The following is a 17948-nucleotide window of genomic DNA, read 5'->3' on the forward strand; positions in this document are numbered from 1 at the left end:
CCATTGAGAAAATGGTCTGTTGCTTTTCCCCAAAGCACAGACACAGGATAAACATTTCCCCTCCCCTCACAAAGAACCCAGACCAGAGCCTCCTTGACACCCGAGGGACAGGAAAGACCATAGATGCAGTGATCAGTGTCAAAATGTGTGACTTCCACAAACAGATATACTTGTTCTTATTTATCTTGAAGAAATGCAGAAGTGTATTGCTTGCACATTTTTCCTCTTTCAGTAGAAACATGGGTACTCTGAATGTTTCACTTTTAACTCTAAGACATGATGATGTGAGTCATGTCTCATTTGGTGTTAGTGTCAGGAGCCCTGGGGACTGTGGGGAACTAGAGCACATGGGCCTTCTCTAATGGAGACAGCTGCTCTCAGCTGTGGCTTACTAATGCCACGAAGACAGTAGACCTGTAGTTGCTAGATCTCTTGAGTACTCTTGTAAAGAGGATTTTAAAGTAATATTTCTTGATCATGAAGTGGACAACTAGTACGAAGTCTTCAAAATGATGCAACTAGAGAGATCGAATGGTAGACCTTAGAGGATGTAGGTCCTACGCTTATCATGACAGATAGATGTCCAGTGAAGACATAGGGATGACAGCAGAGGAGAAGAAGGGGTCCGAGAAGGATATGTGGCATTCTCAGCTCTGCAGGGGAAACCAAGTAGAGCTCAGGTTGAATTCAACCCAAACAAAGCATTTTTTTTAATCATGTGAGAGAAAATGCCTCACATAGCAGCATAATGTGAAACATCAGTATTCAAAACACACAGAGAAAATAAAAGGGGGGAGGCAAGATAAAATAGCAGCAGCGAGGAGGGAAACTTTGTACAGGAAAGCAGGCCGTGCTTCTAGATTGAGCATAAGTGACACACTGTGCTAATGGCCTGGTAGGACTCACTGAGACCTTCAAGACTGGGCCAGCACAAAACAGAAGGCTGAGAAATAAGATGAGGCCGGAGGCTTTGGTTCCACACACTCATAAATAGGAAAGTTATAATTAAAGGAGCCCTGACATCCTTGTAGTATACAGTCATTTAGTCTATCCTGTTACGATTACGTGTATGTATGCTGCAGAAGTCAGGTGAGCCTGTGAACAGATTATCCATCATGTCACTTGGTTCTCATCTAATTCCTTTGTGTGTCCCTGAAGAAGTTCATCCAGTTTTGAAGTAGAAACATCTAAATCCTCATGAATGCAAACATTCACATTGTTGGAGCTGTGATTGAAAGCTCCAGGGTGTGGAGTGCAAATGGTTTTTGGACCAGAGGTGTCCTTCTGAATTCCTCCCCTGATGGCAGAGTCCAGAGAGAGAGAGGAGGAGGAAGGTGTGGTTTGAGTTGCTGAATCTACACAGACTGGCCCCTGAGGTCCCCACTGCTTAAACACCACTTCCAACAAGGTCAGAGAAGGACCCCAGGCAGAGAAGCTGACTGAGTGCCTTTCAGTCCTCTCCTCACTTGACCTTTTGGCTATGTCCATTACCATTGACCACTTTTTCCAAAGGATGCTGTGGTATCATGCCCTGCTGTCTTCTCTCTTCTCTTTGGGAACCTTCTTCCCTTTCTCCTTCTCTGCATCCTCCTCATCCACCCCACAGTTGGGTGCTCAGGTTCTTGGAACCTTTTTCCATCTCATCCCTGCTCCATCAACAGCTTCAGTTAAGCACATGCTGATTCCCTGACTTATGTCTTGAGCTCTATCTCCAGCCAAATACCACTTGGTATTTAGCCTCCTTGCTCAATTGAAGGGCCAGAAACAGTAGTTTTCTCCCCATCAAACATGCTCCTCCTTTCCATGATGGTATCTGCACCCCCTCATTGTACGAACCTATGTGTTAATCTTTTAATATTTTATTAGTTGTTGGTGGACCCAGAATCGAACCCAATGCCTCACACATGCTAGACAAGCACTCTACCACTGAGCCACAACCCCAGCCCCCTATGTGTCATTCCTGACATCTCTCTCTCCCTCATCCCTCACCTGTAATTCATCACCACATCCTGACTTTTCTAATAACAAAATTCATCTTAGACCAGCACTTTTTTCACCCTCTCTCCAGCCTCTGCTCTGGTCCACACCACTGTCATTGCTAATCTATCAATAGGCTCTGCACTGACCTTTGCTTGTCTATTTTTTCTTCCTCCAAGCCATTCTGTATCCTGCTATCATAAAATGCTCTTAAAAACCCAACTGGAGCTTGGCACTGTGGTGCATGCCTATAATCCCAGCAACATGGGAGGCTGAGGCTGGAGGATCACAAGTTCAAAGCTAGTCTCAGCAACTTAGGTGAGGCCCTAAGCATCTTAACAAGACCCTGTTTCAAAATAAAAAATAAAGGATTAGGAATGTGGCTCAGTGTTTAAACATCCCTGGGTTCAATCCTTGGTTCAAAAACACAAAACAAAACAAAACAAACTCCAAGTGATATTGTATCATATCTTGATACATATCCTTCTAGTGGCTTCTCACTGCATTTACGATAAAGTGTAAAATTTTAGCATGGCCCACTAGGCCCTACAGGACTTGCCTTCTGAACTGGTTGGCCTCAGTCCATGAGCTTCACCTGTAAGGCACACTATTTCAGTTCCTTAAATGACCTAAGTTCTCTGCTGGCTCAAAGCCAGCTCTTGTCTGGAGCCATTGCCCTCCTTGGTCTGGTTGGACTTTACTCACCCTCCCAAGACTTTCCTCAAGGTCACTTCCTCAAGGCCAGTTTTTCTGACGCAGCCTGATCTCTTGTAAATGGAGGGCTTATTCATGGCATTTCTTTGTCTAATGCCTGAGTCCTCTGAGTTGTTTGCCAGTGTGTGTCTCCCCTGCCCAGAATAGTGCCTGATGCTGGGTAGATGAATATAGATATTTGTTCAATCTATGAACACAGCCAGGACAGTGACTGGCTTCATGAGGGCAGATCAAATATTTGTTGATCTGGAGAAGTTTTAGGACCTGGAATTCTGACAACCTAGAGAGAGCTAATAATTTTTTTAAACATTTTTAATTTAATATTTTGAATTTCTTGAAGCAACTCATCTTTCTGAATTAAAATTATTCTAAAAGAAGGTGGAGCAAAGTTATTGGTTATTTGCAATGATATGAATGCTATCTTCCTGGAGGAAGATGGGAGAGCCAAGTTGTTTAAGAATCATATGATGCCCCACTGTGTTGCTGAAGGCCTTGCAAGTTCTCAGGAGATGCCTTTTGGCGGTATACTTTACAAGCTTTAAAATGTCTATATGCTCCTGAGAGTTGGATATGTATGGTAAAAAGATACTCCTGGCAGTGGGTAAATATGTATAATCCTTTTGGAAAGCAATTTGACTGTACCTATTTAGAGCTTTAAATTGTACTGGGGGCTCTAAATGGTGTTCAGCTAATTTTAGTTCATTCCCCATTAATGAACCATTAACTTAATGGCCAGTTCCTCAAAGAGATCTTCCCTGAACCACCCTTCATCCTAAAATCAGACCCTTAGCTTGATTTTTTTTTAAGAGAGAGTGAGAGAGGAGAGAGAGAGAGAGAATTTTTAATATTTATTTTTCAGTTTTTGGCGGACACAACATCTTTGTTGGTATGTGGTGCTGAGGATCGAACCCGGGCCGCACGCATGCCAGACGAGCGCGCTACCGCCTGAGCCACATTCCCAGCCCCTAGCTTGATTTTTGTAACATTTATTATTTCTGTAATTACTAGCCCAATGTCTATCTCCCCTCCTATGTTATAAGCTCCATAAGGGAAAGGGTAGTACTTGCTTTATTTGTCTCTATATCCTCAGGGATAGCATAGTACCTTGTGTTCATTGATCAAAATATGTTGTATGCACCAGGTGGTGCACACCTGTAATCCCAAACACTCAGGAGGCTGAGGAAAGAGGATTGCAAGTTCAAAGCTAGCCTCAGCAACTTAGTGAGACCCAAAGCAACTTAATGAGACCCTGTCTCAAAATAAAAAATAAAATAAAAATATATATCAATATATTTTATACATTACTGTGTATTATATAATAGTATAATTTTTACATAATACATTACAGTAATCATATAATAATATGTAATGTTATTATTTATCATTATATATATTATATATGATGCATGTATGAATATGACACAATGAAACTCATTATTCTGTGTAATTAAAATATACTAATAGAAAATAATTATTTTTGAAAAATATATAAGAAATTGTTGAATAAGATGAGTAGAGAAAAATGTCCTAAATAAAAATGGATTTAAACCAAAGGAATCAATACCAATAGTTAAACTTCATAAAGAGGCTAACATGTTCCTGAGATAGTTATTCATGGCTTATGTGTAATTGTCACTACAACCCTTAAATACCTACTTTTGCACATGTGAAACTAAGGATTATAGAGGTTAACTATCTTATTCAAAGTTAAAGTCAACCTGCTAGTAAATTGCTCATCAAAACCTCATTTATATAGCTGGGAATGGTGGCACAAACCTGTAATCTAGCGTCTAGGGAACCTGAGGCAGGAGGATGGCAAGCTCAAGGCCAGCCTGTGCAACTTAACAAGACCCTCTTTCAAAATAAAAAAATAAAAGGGTTGGGACATAACTTAGTGGTATAGCATTCCTGGCTTCTATCCCCAGTACTATAAAAACAAAAATAGAAATACCCACCTCATTTATACTAGCCAAATTTTGAAAAGAAACTACATGGTATTTGAACAGAATGTTGTACATTTTTAGAATCTGAGTTGTCAAAAGGTACATAGTAGTAGCATAGCAAGATGAATATAATCAATAGTTCCTGGTCCCATCCAGAGAAATGGCTACTACTGGGATAATGCCACAGTGATACCTCTTGATGGGTCCTGAGGTCATAGATAGCTCTTCTAGTGAATACCAGCTGTGTTCGAGGATGCTGGTTAGAAAAAGTGACATCTGGAAGTGCGGGGTGTTTCTGAGAGAGGAAATGAATCCTGAAATGAAAAGATATGTGAGCGTTGCAGGAAGTGAGAGAAATTCTGTGGGTCTGGGAGGAAATTCTAAGGCATTAAGCTGGAGAGGTAAACAGAGGCCAAATGAAGAGGACCTCTGGGTCTTATCCTGGGCAGCTGTGCCCTGTAGTGATCACTGCAGATCTGTATGTGGAGAATGAAGGCACTAGTTCCAGTATTCAGAGAAGGTCAGGTTGTGTTTGGGTAAGACTGATGAATTTCTACTTTTGCTTAAAAACTTGGCCAGAGATGACAGTGAGAACTAGATATGAAACAAAACAAAACAAAACAAAAATTCAAAGACTCTCAGATTTGCAGTCTTGCCCTCAATATCATCAAAGGAGCAAACAGTATGAAAATGAGAGTGAAGCCTAAGTATGATATTTTTCAGTCTGAAAAAAAAATCTGCTTTCTGCTAATTCTATCATAAAGCAGCTGTTTAGTCCCTTTTAATTTGGTTATTTGCTTTTGGTCTGAGACATCTAAACCAATGACATTTGTGGATTTAAGATAGAAGTCAGTTCTTTCCTATTATGTCCAGAAAATGTTTGTTCAGGCTAAAAGTTTCCAGATACGATAACATAAATTTTATAGTTTGGGATACCTTCTCTTCTAATATCCAAATGAAGCTAATGGTTCTCTCTAAAATTCATGTTGTAGCTTAACTCCAATGCATCAGTATTAAGAGCTATGGCTTTTGGGAGGTGATTAAGGCCTGATTGCCATATTATTGAGATTCACAACCTTAAAAAAGGGCTCAGAGACTGGGGGCATATGTAGCTCAGTGTTAGAGTGTGTGTTTAGTATGTGCAAGGCCATAGTTTTAATTCTCATCACCATAAAAAATTAAAAATAAAATAAATGGGCTCAGAATTAAAGGGATTTCTCTCTTGCTCTTCTGTCTTCTACTCTGTGAAGACATAGGAATGAAGTGCCATCTTAGAAGCCACCTTTGCAAGGCATCTTGGACTTCTCAGTTTCCAGAACTATAAGAAACAAATTCCTATTCTTCATAAATTACCCAAATCTAAGATATTTTGTTCCAGTACAAATAGACCAAGTCATTGACTTTAGTGTATCTAGTATATACTTGATAAAACATAAATTTCTCATCTTGAAAGTACAGAGAGATTTTATAGAGAAAATAACTTTTTAGTAACTTTCTCATGGCCTATATAAACATCTTACAGCATGAAGTTCAAGAACTTTAGCTTTTCTCCATCCACCTTTTATCTCTTATGGAGTCCCTGCTTGCCTGTAATTAAGACCTCTCACTATACTTTGAATTGCAAAACAAAACAGTCACCCAGCCCTGTTTATGACAAAAAGAATTGAAAGCAGAGTCTCAGAGACTCAGTTGTATGCCCATATTCATAGCAGCATTATTTATAATAGTTGAAAGGTAGAAGCAACCCAAATATCCATCAATCAATAGATGAATGGAAAAGAAAATTATTTCCATGGAATAGTATCCAGCCTTAAAAAGGAAGGGCTGACATGTGCTATAACATGGTTGAGCCTTGAGGACATCATGTTAAGTGAAATAGGCCATCATAAAAAGACAAATATAGTGTCATTCCACCTATATGAGATACCAAGGGTAGTCAAAATCATAGAGACAGAAGGTAGAATGTTGGCTACAAGTGACCTGGGGAAAAGGGAGTGGGAAGTTTTTGTTGAATGGATATGCAGTTTCAGTTTTGCAAATGGAAAGTTCTGGAGGTGGACGGTGGTGATGTTTGCACAACAATATGAATGTGTGCTTAGTATCACTGAACTGTGCAATTAAAAAATGGTGAAGGTAGTAAAGTTTAAGTTACATGTATTTTACCATACTTTTTAATATTGGGAGAGTTAATATGATAAAGCAATACTTGATTGTGAAATTCTTATGGAAAATTATTTGTTGATACAATCCACGAATATTTGAAAAAGGAGTAGCAAAGTCCCAACTGTTTAAATAATACAATAAATAAAATGGATACTCAGGATGATTAACTAAGTCAGTGAATCAAGAAGGGAATCCCTGCCAAAAGGTTGGTGTGTTTTCCTGTGAAATGCTTTGTCTTCCTTAGTTCAAGTCTCTTACTTCTTCAGAAAAATGAGGTAAGTGCTGAGATGTGACATTTCTGATAGGACTCTGTACAAAGGTGCCAGAAAATTAAGTAGGAAGTTTATCTTTTGCCAAAGCCAACATCCATTCCTGCCCTGCTTTTCTGGATACACACTTGCAGGCAGTCACGTTGGATGGCTTTCATCTTTCTGTTTTAAAGTGTTTCATCAGCGTAGGAATCTTGATTCACTCTAACATTCACCAATCATCATTGAATGGCTGTTGTGCACAGGTGCAGGGCCGGAGGTACGATGGCATGATCTGAATAAAGAGAACACAGGTCCTGACACTGTGGTTCTTATAGTCTGCTGCATTTATTTGTTGTATCTACAGGTGTCTCAACACCAGGCAACATTAGACAATCAGCTGAACAATGATTACTAAGTAAGCGTTATGTATTAATTACTACTTAATGATTCCTTAGTAATTGTGAGAAAGACACCCTTCAGGGTGGCTTTGAGATTTATTGGGCACTGGGGAGACCATGGAAGATCTCCTTTGGAAGGACATTTGATACAAGGTTGGAAGGCTGAGTTTGTGTTAACTTAAAAAGTCCCCTACTGTCCTAGTGGAGTTTACACTGTAGCATTGAGGGAAGGGGGAAGGACAATACACTATGAACAGAATAGACAAGTGATATGGAGGATGAACTTGGCAAAATACAAAGCAAGGTGGGGGGTGGTCAGAACTGCTGGGGAAGGATTGCAATTCCCAGGCAGGTTATTGAAATACTCTTTATTGAAAGTATTTACATATAAATAAAGACTTTAGAGTAGTGGTGACCCTCCTAAGGAGGGAAGATAATAAATTAGGTTTCAGATGTGTTGATAATGGTTTAGAAATGTTTATACTATATGATATTTATGTGAACTGTCTAATAGGCTTCTGGGTATAGAAGAATCATAAAGATTGTTGAAACTAGACAAAAGAAGTGTTATTACTTATATGCAAGCTGATCATAGATATTAATAAAAATATACTACCCCCCCAAAAAAAAGATCTCCTTACCTTTTTGTTCTCTTGTTTTTCAGCCTCTTTTACCTGTTTGCTTTCACAAACCTTCTGGGTTATAATCATTTTTTTATAAAATTTTTTTATTTGTTCTTTTTAGATATACTTGACAGTAGAGTGTATTTTGACATACTATACATACATGAAGTATAACTTACTCTAATTAGATCCCATTCTTGTGGTTGTGCGTGATGTAGAGATTCACTAGTGGTGTATTCATATAGGAACATAGGAAAGTTCTGTCAGGTTCATTCTACTCTCTTTCCTATTCCCATCCTCCCTCCCTTCCCTTCATTCCCCTTTGTGTAATCCACTGCTACTATAAAAATAGCCCATAAAGAGAGGTAAGATAGGGCTGGGGATGTGGCTCAAGCGGTAGCGCGCTCGCCTGGCATGCGTGCGGCCTGGGTTCGATCCTCAGCACCACATACCAACAAAGATGTTGTGTCCGCCGAGAACTAAAAAATAAATATTAAAAATTCTCTCTCTCTCTCTTCTCTTTCTCTCTCTCCTCTCTCACTCTCTCTTTAAAAAAAAAAAAAAGAGAGGTAAGATAATATTGATTATAGCCTTCTTCAATCCAAGAAATGAAACTCCTAAAGGCAAACAGCCTTGTTGTTGGTGTTGTTGTTGGATCAAAATTAGAGAAAACTGCCTTTCACAGCTCATATTTGCCACCTTGCTTTTTGTGTTTACAGCAACTCAAGCATCCCAACCTCGTCAACCTCCTGGAGGTCTTCAGGAGGAAGCGGAGGCTTCACCTGGTATTTGAGTATTGTGACCACACAGTTCTCCATGAGTTGGACAGATACCAAAGAGGGTGAGTGATCTATCCCTTACCAACGAAACAAAGCACAAACACACCAGAATCTGTGAAGGAAAAGTAGCAATGACTCCTGTTAAGACTAGGTTAAGTCGGGCACAGTGGCACACCCATGCAATTGCAGGGACTTGGGATGCTGAGGCAGGATGATTGCAAGTTCGAGACCAGTCTCAGCAAATTACTGAGACCTTGTCTCAAAATTAAAATAAATAAATAAATAAAAAGGGCTGGGAATGTACCTCAGAGGTAGAGTTTTCCCAGCCTGTGTGAGGCCCTGGGTTCAATTTCCAGTACCATTATAAAAAAAAATGTGAGTTAATCAAAGAAGGCCTCATGGTGGAGGTAGCCTTGCAGTGGAAATGGGAAGAGTTAGAGTGGTCAGTAAGGGAAAAGGATATTCCATCCTCTTCTTTTGCTCTGTTCCTGGGAGCTCAGCTTTGGCTGGGGAGAATATGAAGAGTACCTTGTAGGTCAGAGTCACAGAATGGTCCCCGAATCCCTGGGCACATACATACCTCAGGGACAGGAGGCTGAGGCTCTTCCAACAGCTCTTTCTAGCCTCGGCCAAGGACGCTCTGCCCTGAGGTTGCTGGTTGTAAAGATCCTCCATGACCTCCAGGCAAATGGGATTAAAGTGTCTCATGGTTTGTTAGTGACCATGATACAGGCTTTTCATGTTCAGGAATGTTAATTTACCCAACCAGAGACAGCCAAGAGGACAGACAGCTCCCTTCAGAAAGTCATTGATACAGAATAATTGTGTGTTCAAAGGATAAAACATTTTGTGCTGATATTTGCTCTTTTGACAGCTTGTAAGTGATACTGCAATAAAATTTATAGTATAGTTTTCATGGCTATTTGGGACTAGGAAGATACTACAGGGAGTTTGGTTAGTCATGTTAGGCTGAGTGGCTTGGAACACTGAGAGATCGAAAGCAATTGGGGGGTATTTTTGGCATATAGTTTGAGCAGAATAAAAGAACAGGTGCTTAGAGTTTTGAAAGCAGGTATTTTTAAAGCCAACTAACTAAAATAGGTTACATATGTTTCAGGAAATAGAAGATGCTTTAATATGAAGGTGGGTTTAAAAAGGGAAGGAACAATAGACACTGTGATTAGTCACAAGCCACTTTGTTTCCAAATGAGAAAGTGTCATGGTTTATCAAATACAAGATTTATTTGAGGAACACTATTAAATGAGCAAGTTTGAAAAATAAGATTTATTTTTAACCAGACATACCCATTTATTTGGAAGCTTGAGGATTTTTTTTTGTTTCAAAACTAAGTCACTTTCCATTATACTGAATATTTGTCAATTCTCCAATTTATTTTAAATGCAATCTCAAATTTTCAGTTGTTATTATTATGAAGTAAATGCTAAATGATGTCAAGCAAAGATTTTGAAATTTATAAGAATCTTTTAATTTTCAAGGTAAGAAATCTCACATCATAAAATAAAACTTTGTAAGTGCATTCACAGTCAAAATTCACCTTGGTCAAGTTGCTTACATTATCCTCATCTGTAAAAAATGAGAGTTTAGGGTGAAATTTAAGGGGACTCCCAGCTCCATAATGCTATGAATTGATGATCTAGTACTTTAGAGGTCAGGAAACAGATTATCCTTTAGTTTCTCATTTGATCTGTCAGATAATATCAACAGAGAGAAGGAGCTGATGCTGTTGTCTCTGCCTGCTGCCAGTCTGGGTCCTTCTTAGCTTACTACATCACCTCAAGAATGTCCTGTGATCACTTCCTGTATTTTCAAAGTGTAAATTTCTAAAATACAAAGTGACAAGCCATCCCTATATAAAATCCTTGAATAGTTCCTCAGTTCTTACTGGTGTAATGAAGTCTCAATACTAATCCCATTTCTCACTAGTTTGCTCCATAAAACCTAATCCTGCCTCACTAAACCATTTGCACTCTCGGATTTAGGACATGGTATTTTCTCAGCCTGGGTTCCCTGCCTTCTCTATGCCACCTAGAAAACTCCTGCTGTGCTTCAGGTGCAACCCAAGCACCACTCCTTTATGATGTGTGTCAGAACACTGAGGAGAGTCAACAGTCCTTCAGTGTTCTTAGCATCTGGGGTTATTTATATAATAGAGCCCATTTGCCCAAAATTTATAAAATCCTCAAGGGCAAGAGTTGGTTGGGCCTTTCTCACCTGTATATCTCCAGTAACTTCTAGCTGAGTACTTGGCACTCTATACATGCAATACTTGTGGAATGACCTGACTGTATTAGCAAACCAATAAATTTGATACTTATTAAATGATTTCAAAGAATAATCATCATCACAGTGTTTTTATTTGCATTTGAAAATAGTTGCTTTGACTTTAAAACTCTAAATCCTAATATTGTTAAAGGAAATTATAAGTACACTGCTGGAGGAAACTGTCACAATGGCAACATAACCCAGAAGTTCTACTTTTAATAATTTACCATAAGACAATAATGTATATGTGCAAAAGACTTAGCTACCAAAGTATCTATTGTTAAAGTAGTGTTTTAAATGAAAAAGTTGGAAACAATTGAAATGTAGGATGATAGAAAATTGATATAGCTTTACAAAGTAACATAGTGAAGCCATTAAGAACATGTTTGTGCCGGGGATGATGGTGCATACCTGTAATCCCAGTGGCTCAGGAGGCTGAGCCAGGAGGATCACAAGTTCAAATCCAGCCTCAGCAACTTAGTGAGGCCCTAAGCAATTTAGCAAGACCCTGTTTCAAAATAAAAAAATAAAAAATAAAAAGGGTTGGGGATGTGGCTCAGTGGTTAATGATGTGGCCCCGATTTCAATCCTTGGTACCAAAAACAAAACAAAACATAAAAGAACATGCTTGTGCTTAGCATGTGTGAGATCCTAGCACCAAAAAAAAAAAAATCATAACTATTGCTAAAACATACATGGTAGGAAACTGCTTGTGTACAGATACAGATAGGATAACCACTTCTATGAATATTTCTTTAGGATAAATTCCTAATAACATACAGTTCTCATAAGGGCTTGACCAGTTCCTCACCCTTCACCCATCTTTGTTGTAGCCTTCTGTAGAAATGAAGTCTTGATGAAGGTTGATTGATTGATTGATTGATTGATTAGCAACATCACAAGTGTGAGAAGAACAGCAGTGCAAAGGAGGTCTTCTGTAATTGAGAAGGTGTGGGAAGAAATATATGTTCTTTTTTTAAAGATATTTTTTAGTTGTCAGTGAACCTTTATTTTTATGTATTTACTTGTTTGTGTATATGTGGTGCTGAGAATTAAACCCGAGGCCTCACACATGGTAGGCAAGCGCTCTACCACTGAGCTACAACCCCAGCCCCAAGATACATGTTCTTTCTTCAGCATCTCTCCCATCTTAGATTCCTGAAAAGGTGGGGTTTTTGTTTGTTTGTTTGTTTGTTTGTTTGTTTAAAATCAGTTTGATCTCTTCACTTTCATATAGCAGTTGTTTGTTTCTCTCTGTTCATTTCAATCCTGTTATCAGGACATAAGGGTCACAACACTGTTATTTTGTGAAACTGTATCATCAGGAAAAACAGAGCACCTGTTTTCCTCTGCTATCACACCACGATCAGCACAGACTTCTGTGACCTCCAAAGATGAAGGGACTTCTCCCCACCAGCAACCAAACAACCAATTCTGCAGCAGGTAGCAGCTGGATGTTCTCTAATTCAAGTCAGTTCTGAGACAGCAGCAGATCCCACAGGTTAAGGGCTCAGTCTCCAAGATTGCCCCAGCCACCCCCCCCCCCCACACACACACTGTAGATGTCAATCACAAGCCCCAGGTTGTTTTACCTGTGCTTCTGAAGACTATCCATAAATCAGGGCACCATTCTGCCCTTGGACTTGATTAATTTGCTCAAGCAGCATACACAACTCAGGGAAGGACTTACTTAACATTTACTGGTTTATTATAAAGGATATTACAAGTACACAGAGATGTTTAGGGCAAAGTGTGAGAGAAGGTGTGGAGTTCCATGTCCTTTCTGGGTGCGCCACCCTCCCGGAAACTTCCTTGTGTTCAGCTATACAGAAGCTCTCCAGACTTTGTCCTTTTGAGTGTTTATGGAGACGTCATTGCATAGGCACAAATACTAATAGACTGGGTGGAGAGCCCAGCCAGACCTGTCTATTTAGATTCTTCTTGGCCTCTTTGTGCAGCATTCCTTCCTCCAAGTTAGAGAACAGGACTCATTTGATCTGAGAAGGTTCTTTGACTTATCAGACAAGGTTAGGCCAGAGAATTTCTTTATGGCCAGCTCCCTGACAGAAAGGTAGAGGAAGAGAAGAGGTTTTAATGATCCACCTTGGGGAGGGAGTAATGAGCTAGGAACCAGGGACAAAAAAAACAAATATATTTTATATGTGTATATAAAAATAATAGTATTGCAGAAATCAACACATAATTCATCTGGGCAGAGGTATGCGAAGCAACTGTAAAAAGAGAATAATTGCTGGGTTTGTCATATTTGACTGATTGAAGATGTTGTATGTAGTGATAGGCCCTCCTAATGTGGAGACGGGTGTGACTGTTATCCCAGCTTAATGACAGAACCAGTCAATTTACCTGTCTTCTTGCATCCCAGTTCTTTGCTCACCACAAGGATTAGAAATTGGCTTTCTTTATGGAATTGCCTACAAGGAGAGCATTAGGTGGTACCCAGGACTTGAGCATGAGTGAATAAGTTGGCTGCAGGTTTTATATATCAGGCTACTTAATTTGTTTAATGCTCACCTGCCACTGTGAAATGGATACTGCCTCCATGTGCTGACAGAATGAAGTGTCTGCAAGCCTGGACACCATGGCAAAGGCAGCCACCTGCCAGCTCCACATTCTCTGTGTCCTGTGACGAGTTCTGTCTTTCATTAATATGCTTTCATATGCATTTCTGTATATGCTGAAATATAATCTTTAGCTGTATTATTGACTTCAGATATTAACATAACTTTATGTCTAACCATTCCTCCATTATTGAAGATTGAGGCTGTCTTTAGTGTTTGATGATAAATGATTCTGCTATGAAATTTTCCTACAGATTCTCCCCTTTTCTGTGCTTTTCCTTTATAAGTTCTCAAAATGGAACTTCCAGGTCATTGGTTTTGCCAAAGTGAATGAATTCACCTTATGGCTATGAAGTGGGTTGATGTATATTTTTCCTTACCGTCATGCTAAATTGAGCTCTGTTATTAAAATATTTTATTGTGAATTATATCCAACATATAAGGAAGAGATCATAATCATCCTATCCAAACTCTTAAGAAATAGAGGATGAAAGAATATTTCCCAAGTAATTTTATGAGGCTGCTCTCCACCAAAACCAGATAAGGACATTTCGAAACAAGAAAATGACAGATGAATATTTCTTAAGAATGTAGGTGGAAAGTCCTTAACAAAAGTATTAGCAAATGAAATTCAGCAATATAGCTTAATATAAAAAGAGTGGCATACTATTTCTTTTTTTTAAGCAGTTTATTTTTATTTATTTATTTTTTTATGTGTTGCTGAGATTTGAACCCAGAGTCCTGTGTATTTGAGATGAGCACTCTACCGCTGAGCCACAACCCCAGGCCTGGTGTATTATTTCTTAAGATATCCTTTTTTAGACATTATCTGTAGGAGTCCTGTTTTGATAGATGAAGATTTAGTCTCTTAAGGCATTATACTCCTGCTTCTCCACTCTAATCCCTCCAAGTAGTTACATTAACATTTTATTAGTTTAATATTCACTATCCCTATTATCATGCCTATTATTGTACCTATGTAAATATTACTTTTAACTGAACATTATGCTACATTATGACTTCATTTTGTACTTTTTTCTCAAATTAATATTTGCCTTTTTAAATTTGCTTAACCTTTTTTGCTTAACTTTTTTCTTCCCACTCTTTTTTAAAAATATTTTTCGTTGTAGATGGACACAATATTTTTATTTTATTTATTTATTTTTTATGTGATTCTGAGGATCAAACCCAGTGCCTCACATGTGCTAGGCAAGTGCTCTGCCACTGAGCCACAACCCCAGCCCTCTCCCACTCTTTCAATGGTCTCTCAATACAACTTTGCATAGGATAATCGAATCAGGTAACCCATTAGATCCATCTTTGTTTTCTTTACAGTACCCTGTCTTTAAGTCCTCTTCTCCTTCTCTCAGGCTTGGTATACTCAAGGCCTACTGTCCAGCTTTCTTCCTGGGACTTCTCTTTGCTGTTATTCTTGGAACTCTCTCTGCATTTCTTCATGGTTGGATTCATTACTCTCTGAGTTAACTTAATTTTTTTGATCAAGCAAATATTTAGACTCTAGATATTTTTAATGATACTGCCTCCTACCCTCATGCCTCCTTGGAGTTGATCAGTTAGGACCCATTTATGTTCCTGGGGGTAAAATAAAATTCCTAGTACAGGCAGAGTGAAGTGAGGTCACACTGGTGGAGGACTTGGGAGCTTGCCCCTCTTTAATATCTTCCCATTGGTAGGAGTTGGATTCCATTCTACCTTGCCTAGAAGAAGGATTGTGGAGCTGGGCAATAGCCCAGTGGGCTTCAAAGGGATAACTGTAGCTTTCAATAAGGCAACTGAACTGAGACCTCAAGGAAGACCACCTGACTACCCATTGTAAGTAGTGCTCAGAAGGTATTGGCAATCCAGGTTGGGTCTGTTAAACTCATCAACTGAGCCTGGTCTCATGAAATTTGCCAGCTTCCCAGATCTAGAAATAGGATCAAGGGAAGCAAGAACATTGCCTTTAGTAATAAACCCAGCCTGGATTGCCAATATCTTCTGAGCACTATTTGCTGAGAAGAGGAACTGGAGATATGACTTGTGTAGGGTTCATCCTTTGATCCCATGGTGGAAGAGAACCAGACCTAGGAGAAAAGCTCAAGCCCTTCTTCCCTCAGAGGTTAAGCTTGAGCTTATATGTGATTATATAGTTCAAATTGTTGTTTGAACTAGCAACCTAGTGGGGGTCTTAAAATTAGTAAAGAATGAGAGAGTGGGATTCCTTCCCTTCATCACTATTCTTCCCTCAGAGCAGGTCCTGCCCCCAGAACTCCCCATGGCCTCCACTTACCACCAGTATGGAAACCAACACTTCAGAATGAAGTGAATTCCTTAGACTCATCAGCATAGGCTACAGTTTTTAAGAACTCTGCCTTAGCCTGGAAGGTGTGGCCAGTCACCCAGACTTTTTGAAGCTTTTAAGCTTGTTTATTACGTATTTTCATATTTAAGATGGCTTAAGTCAGAGGGCACAATGGTGCCAACCCTCGACATGCCTGGCTCTTGAGTCACATAATTATACTCTGGGCTGGTTTTTTCCTGTAGTTACCTTGTCATCTCCCTTCACCATCCTGCCAGAGATCCCATTACTTCCCTCTTGTGTTGGGTCTCCAATTTTCTCACTTCTCACTTCCTCATAATCTTTTATAGTTTACTTCTCCTTTTTGGTGGTGTGCTTCCAGAGAAAGAACGTATGAGAGGTACAAGGAAAAAAAAGAAAAAAGTCAAGACGTTGCCCTTGCATGTTTGAAAAGTCTTTATTCTGTCATTTGATTAATATTTCCTTCGCATATAGGATTTTTTGGGTTTTGGTTGAAAATATTCCTTCAACATTTTGAAGGCATTGTTTCAGTGCCTTCAATCTTCTGGGCTATTAGGAAGTAATTTTATTTTTCCATTCCTTTTTAAAGTTCTGTTTCTTCCATTCTTTTTCCCCCCCAGAATCTTGGAGAATCCTCTTTGTTCTCACTGTTTTGGATTATGAAAATTGTGAGTCATGGTTTTCATCCATTATTCTGGTACTTGATGGACACTTTCTGAGAAAAAAAATTAATTGCTTTGTTATTGATTTCCTTTCCTTTGTTTGCTCTATTTTCTTTTTCTAGACCTCTATTATTTGGGCATTGGACTCGTGCTGGTTCTTCTTTTCTTATGGTACCCTATTCTTATTTTATAGATGCAACAGCTTCTTTTATTCTTTTGAGAATTAATGACTTTTTAAATGCTCTCTTAATCTTCCATAGTTTGTTCAAGATGATTTCTTCTGTTTGTACCTTTCTTATTAGAGGTTTTCTTGGGTGTTATATAATCCCTGGTTGTATGCTCATGGTTAAGAGTAGGGAACTATTGGAAGCTTTGAGCATCACTGTGGAGTCAGTTGTCTAGTTGGGCCATTTACTGGTATGATCCCAGTGTCAGAATCTTCAGATTTTCCCTCCACAATTTCCCTGCAAAAGATTCTCCAGTATTTTGCCTGGAGAATAACTGGGGAGCAGGTGACTGCTAGCTTTCTCACAGTCCCAAGACAGGAGAGGGCTGGGGAATCTTAGCAGTCAGCCCTTGATCTCATTTTCAGAACTGTGTCCATGATCCCAGCTATGCCAAGCTAGTCCATTCCCCCCAGAAAACAAAACTCCAGCTTCCCACTGGGCATGGAAAAGAGTGTTCCATCTTGGCATAGAGTAGCAGAGGGGATCGGAGGATTTTATTGTTTTCTAAGTAGATTCTACACTCCTCCTTAGTTCTCTACAGAGATCTTGACTGCTGGTACTTAACCTATGGAAGATTATTTGGGGATAAATGATTAGTTCTCCACTTTCTCCTCTCTTGGCTTATATTTCAGCTACTAGAATCTGTTAAGTCACTTATTCATTCAACGGCTTTCTGGATTCCAAAATGTGTTGCTATTGCTTATACTCTGGAAAGTAGTTGAATGACTTGTGGGCTTTTGTCTTTAGAAAAATGTCATCAGTGTATTCTAATCAGGTTTGAGGACGGGGAGAGATCTGGTGGGCTTGCTTAGTTTGTTATCTTAATTCAGAAGTCCTTTGGAGCACTTTCTGCAGCTGACTGCGGTGACATTGCACTCTCTCCGGCCTCCCTTGCTGGGTCCCCCTCCTTTTTTAACCTTTGAACATTGAAGAGTTTCAAAACTTACCTTCATTATCTGTGTTTACTCCTCAAGTGGCTTCATCCAGTTCTAGGTTCTAAATACCACTAATGTGCTTCTGCTTCTCAC

The 17948-nt window shown here is 39.2% G+C and overlaps 1 protein-coding gene across 4 annotated transcripts in view; it reads left to right on the forward strand.

The window, feature by feature from the left end:
• Nucleotides 1–17948, forward strand: part of CDKL1 (cyclin dependent kinase like 1) — a 53656-nt gene that overhangs the window by 17459 nt on the left and 18249 nt on the right. For all 4 annotated transcript variants that reach the window (XM_081292134.1, XM_081292135.1, XM_081292136.1 and 1 more), the window contains exon 3: nucleotides 8789–8910. In XM_081292134.1, coding sequence (XP_081148260.1) covers nucleotides 8789–8910 — 122 coding nt within the window. The remainder of the gene's footprint in view (nucleotides 1–8788; nucleotides 8911–17948) is intronic.

Source organism: Spermophilus citellus (assembly GCF_964194105.1).
Source record: "Spermophilus citellus genome assembly, chromosome: 4".
In the NCBI taxonomy this organism is placed as follows: domain Eukaryota; kingdom Metazoa; phylum Chordata; class Mammalia; order Rodentia; family Sciuridae; genus Spermophilus; species Spermophilus citellus.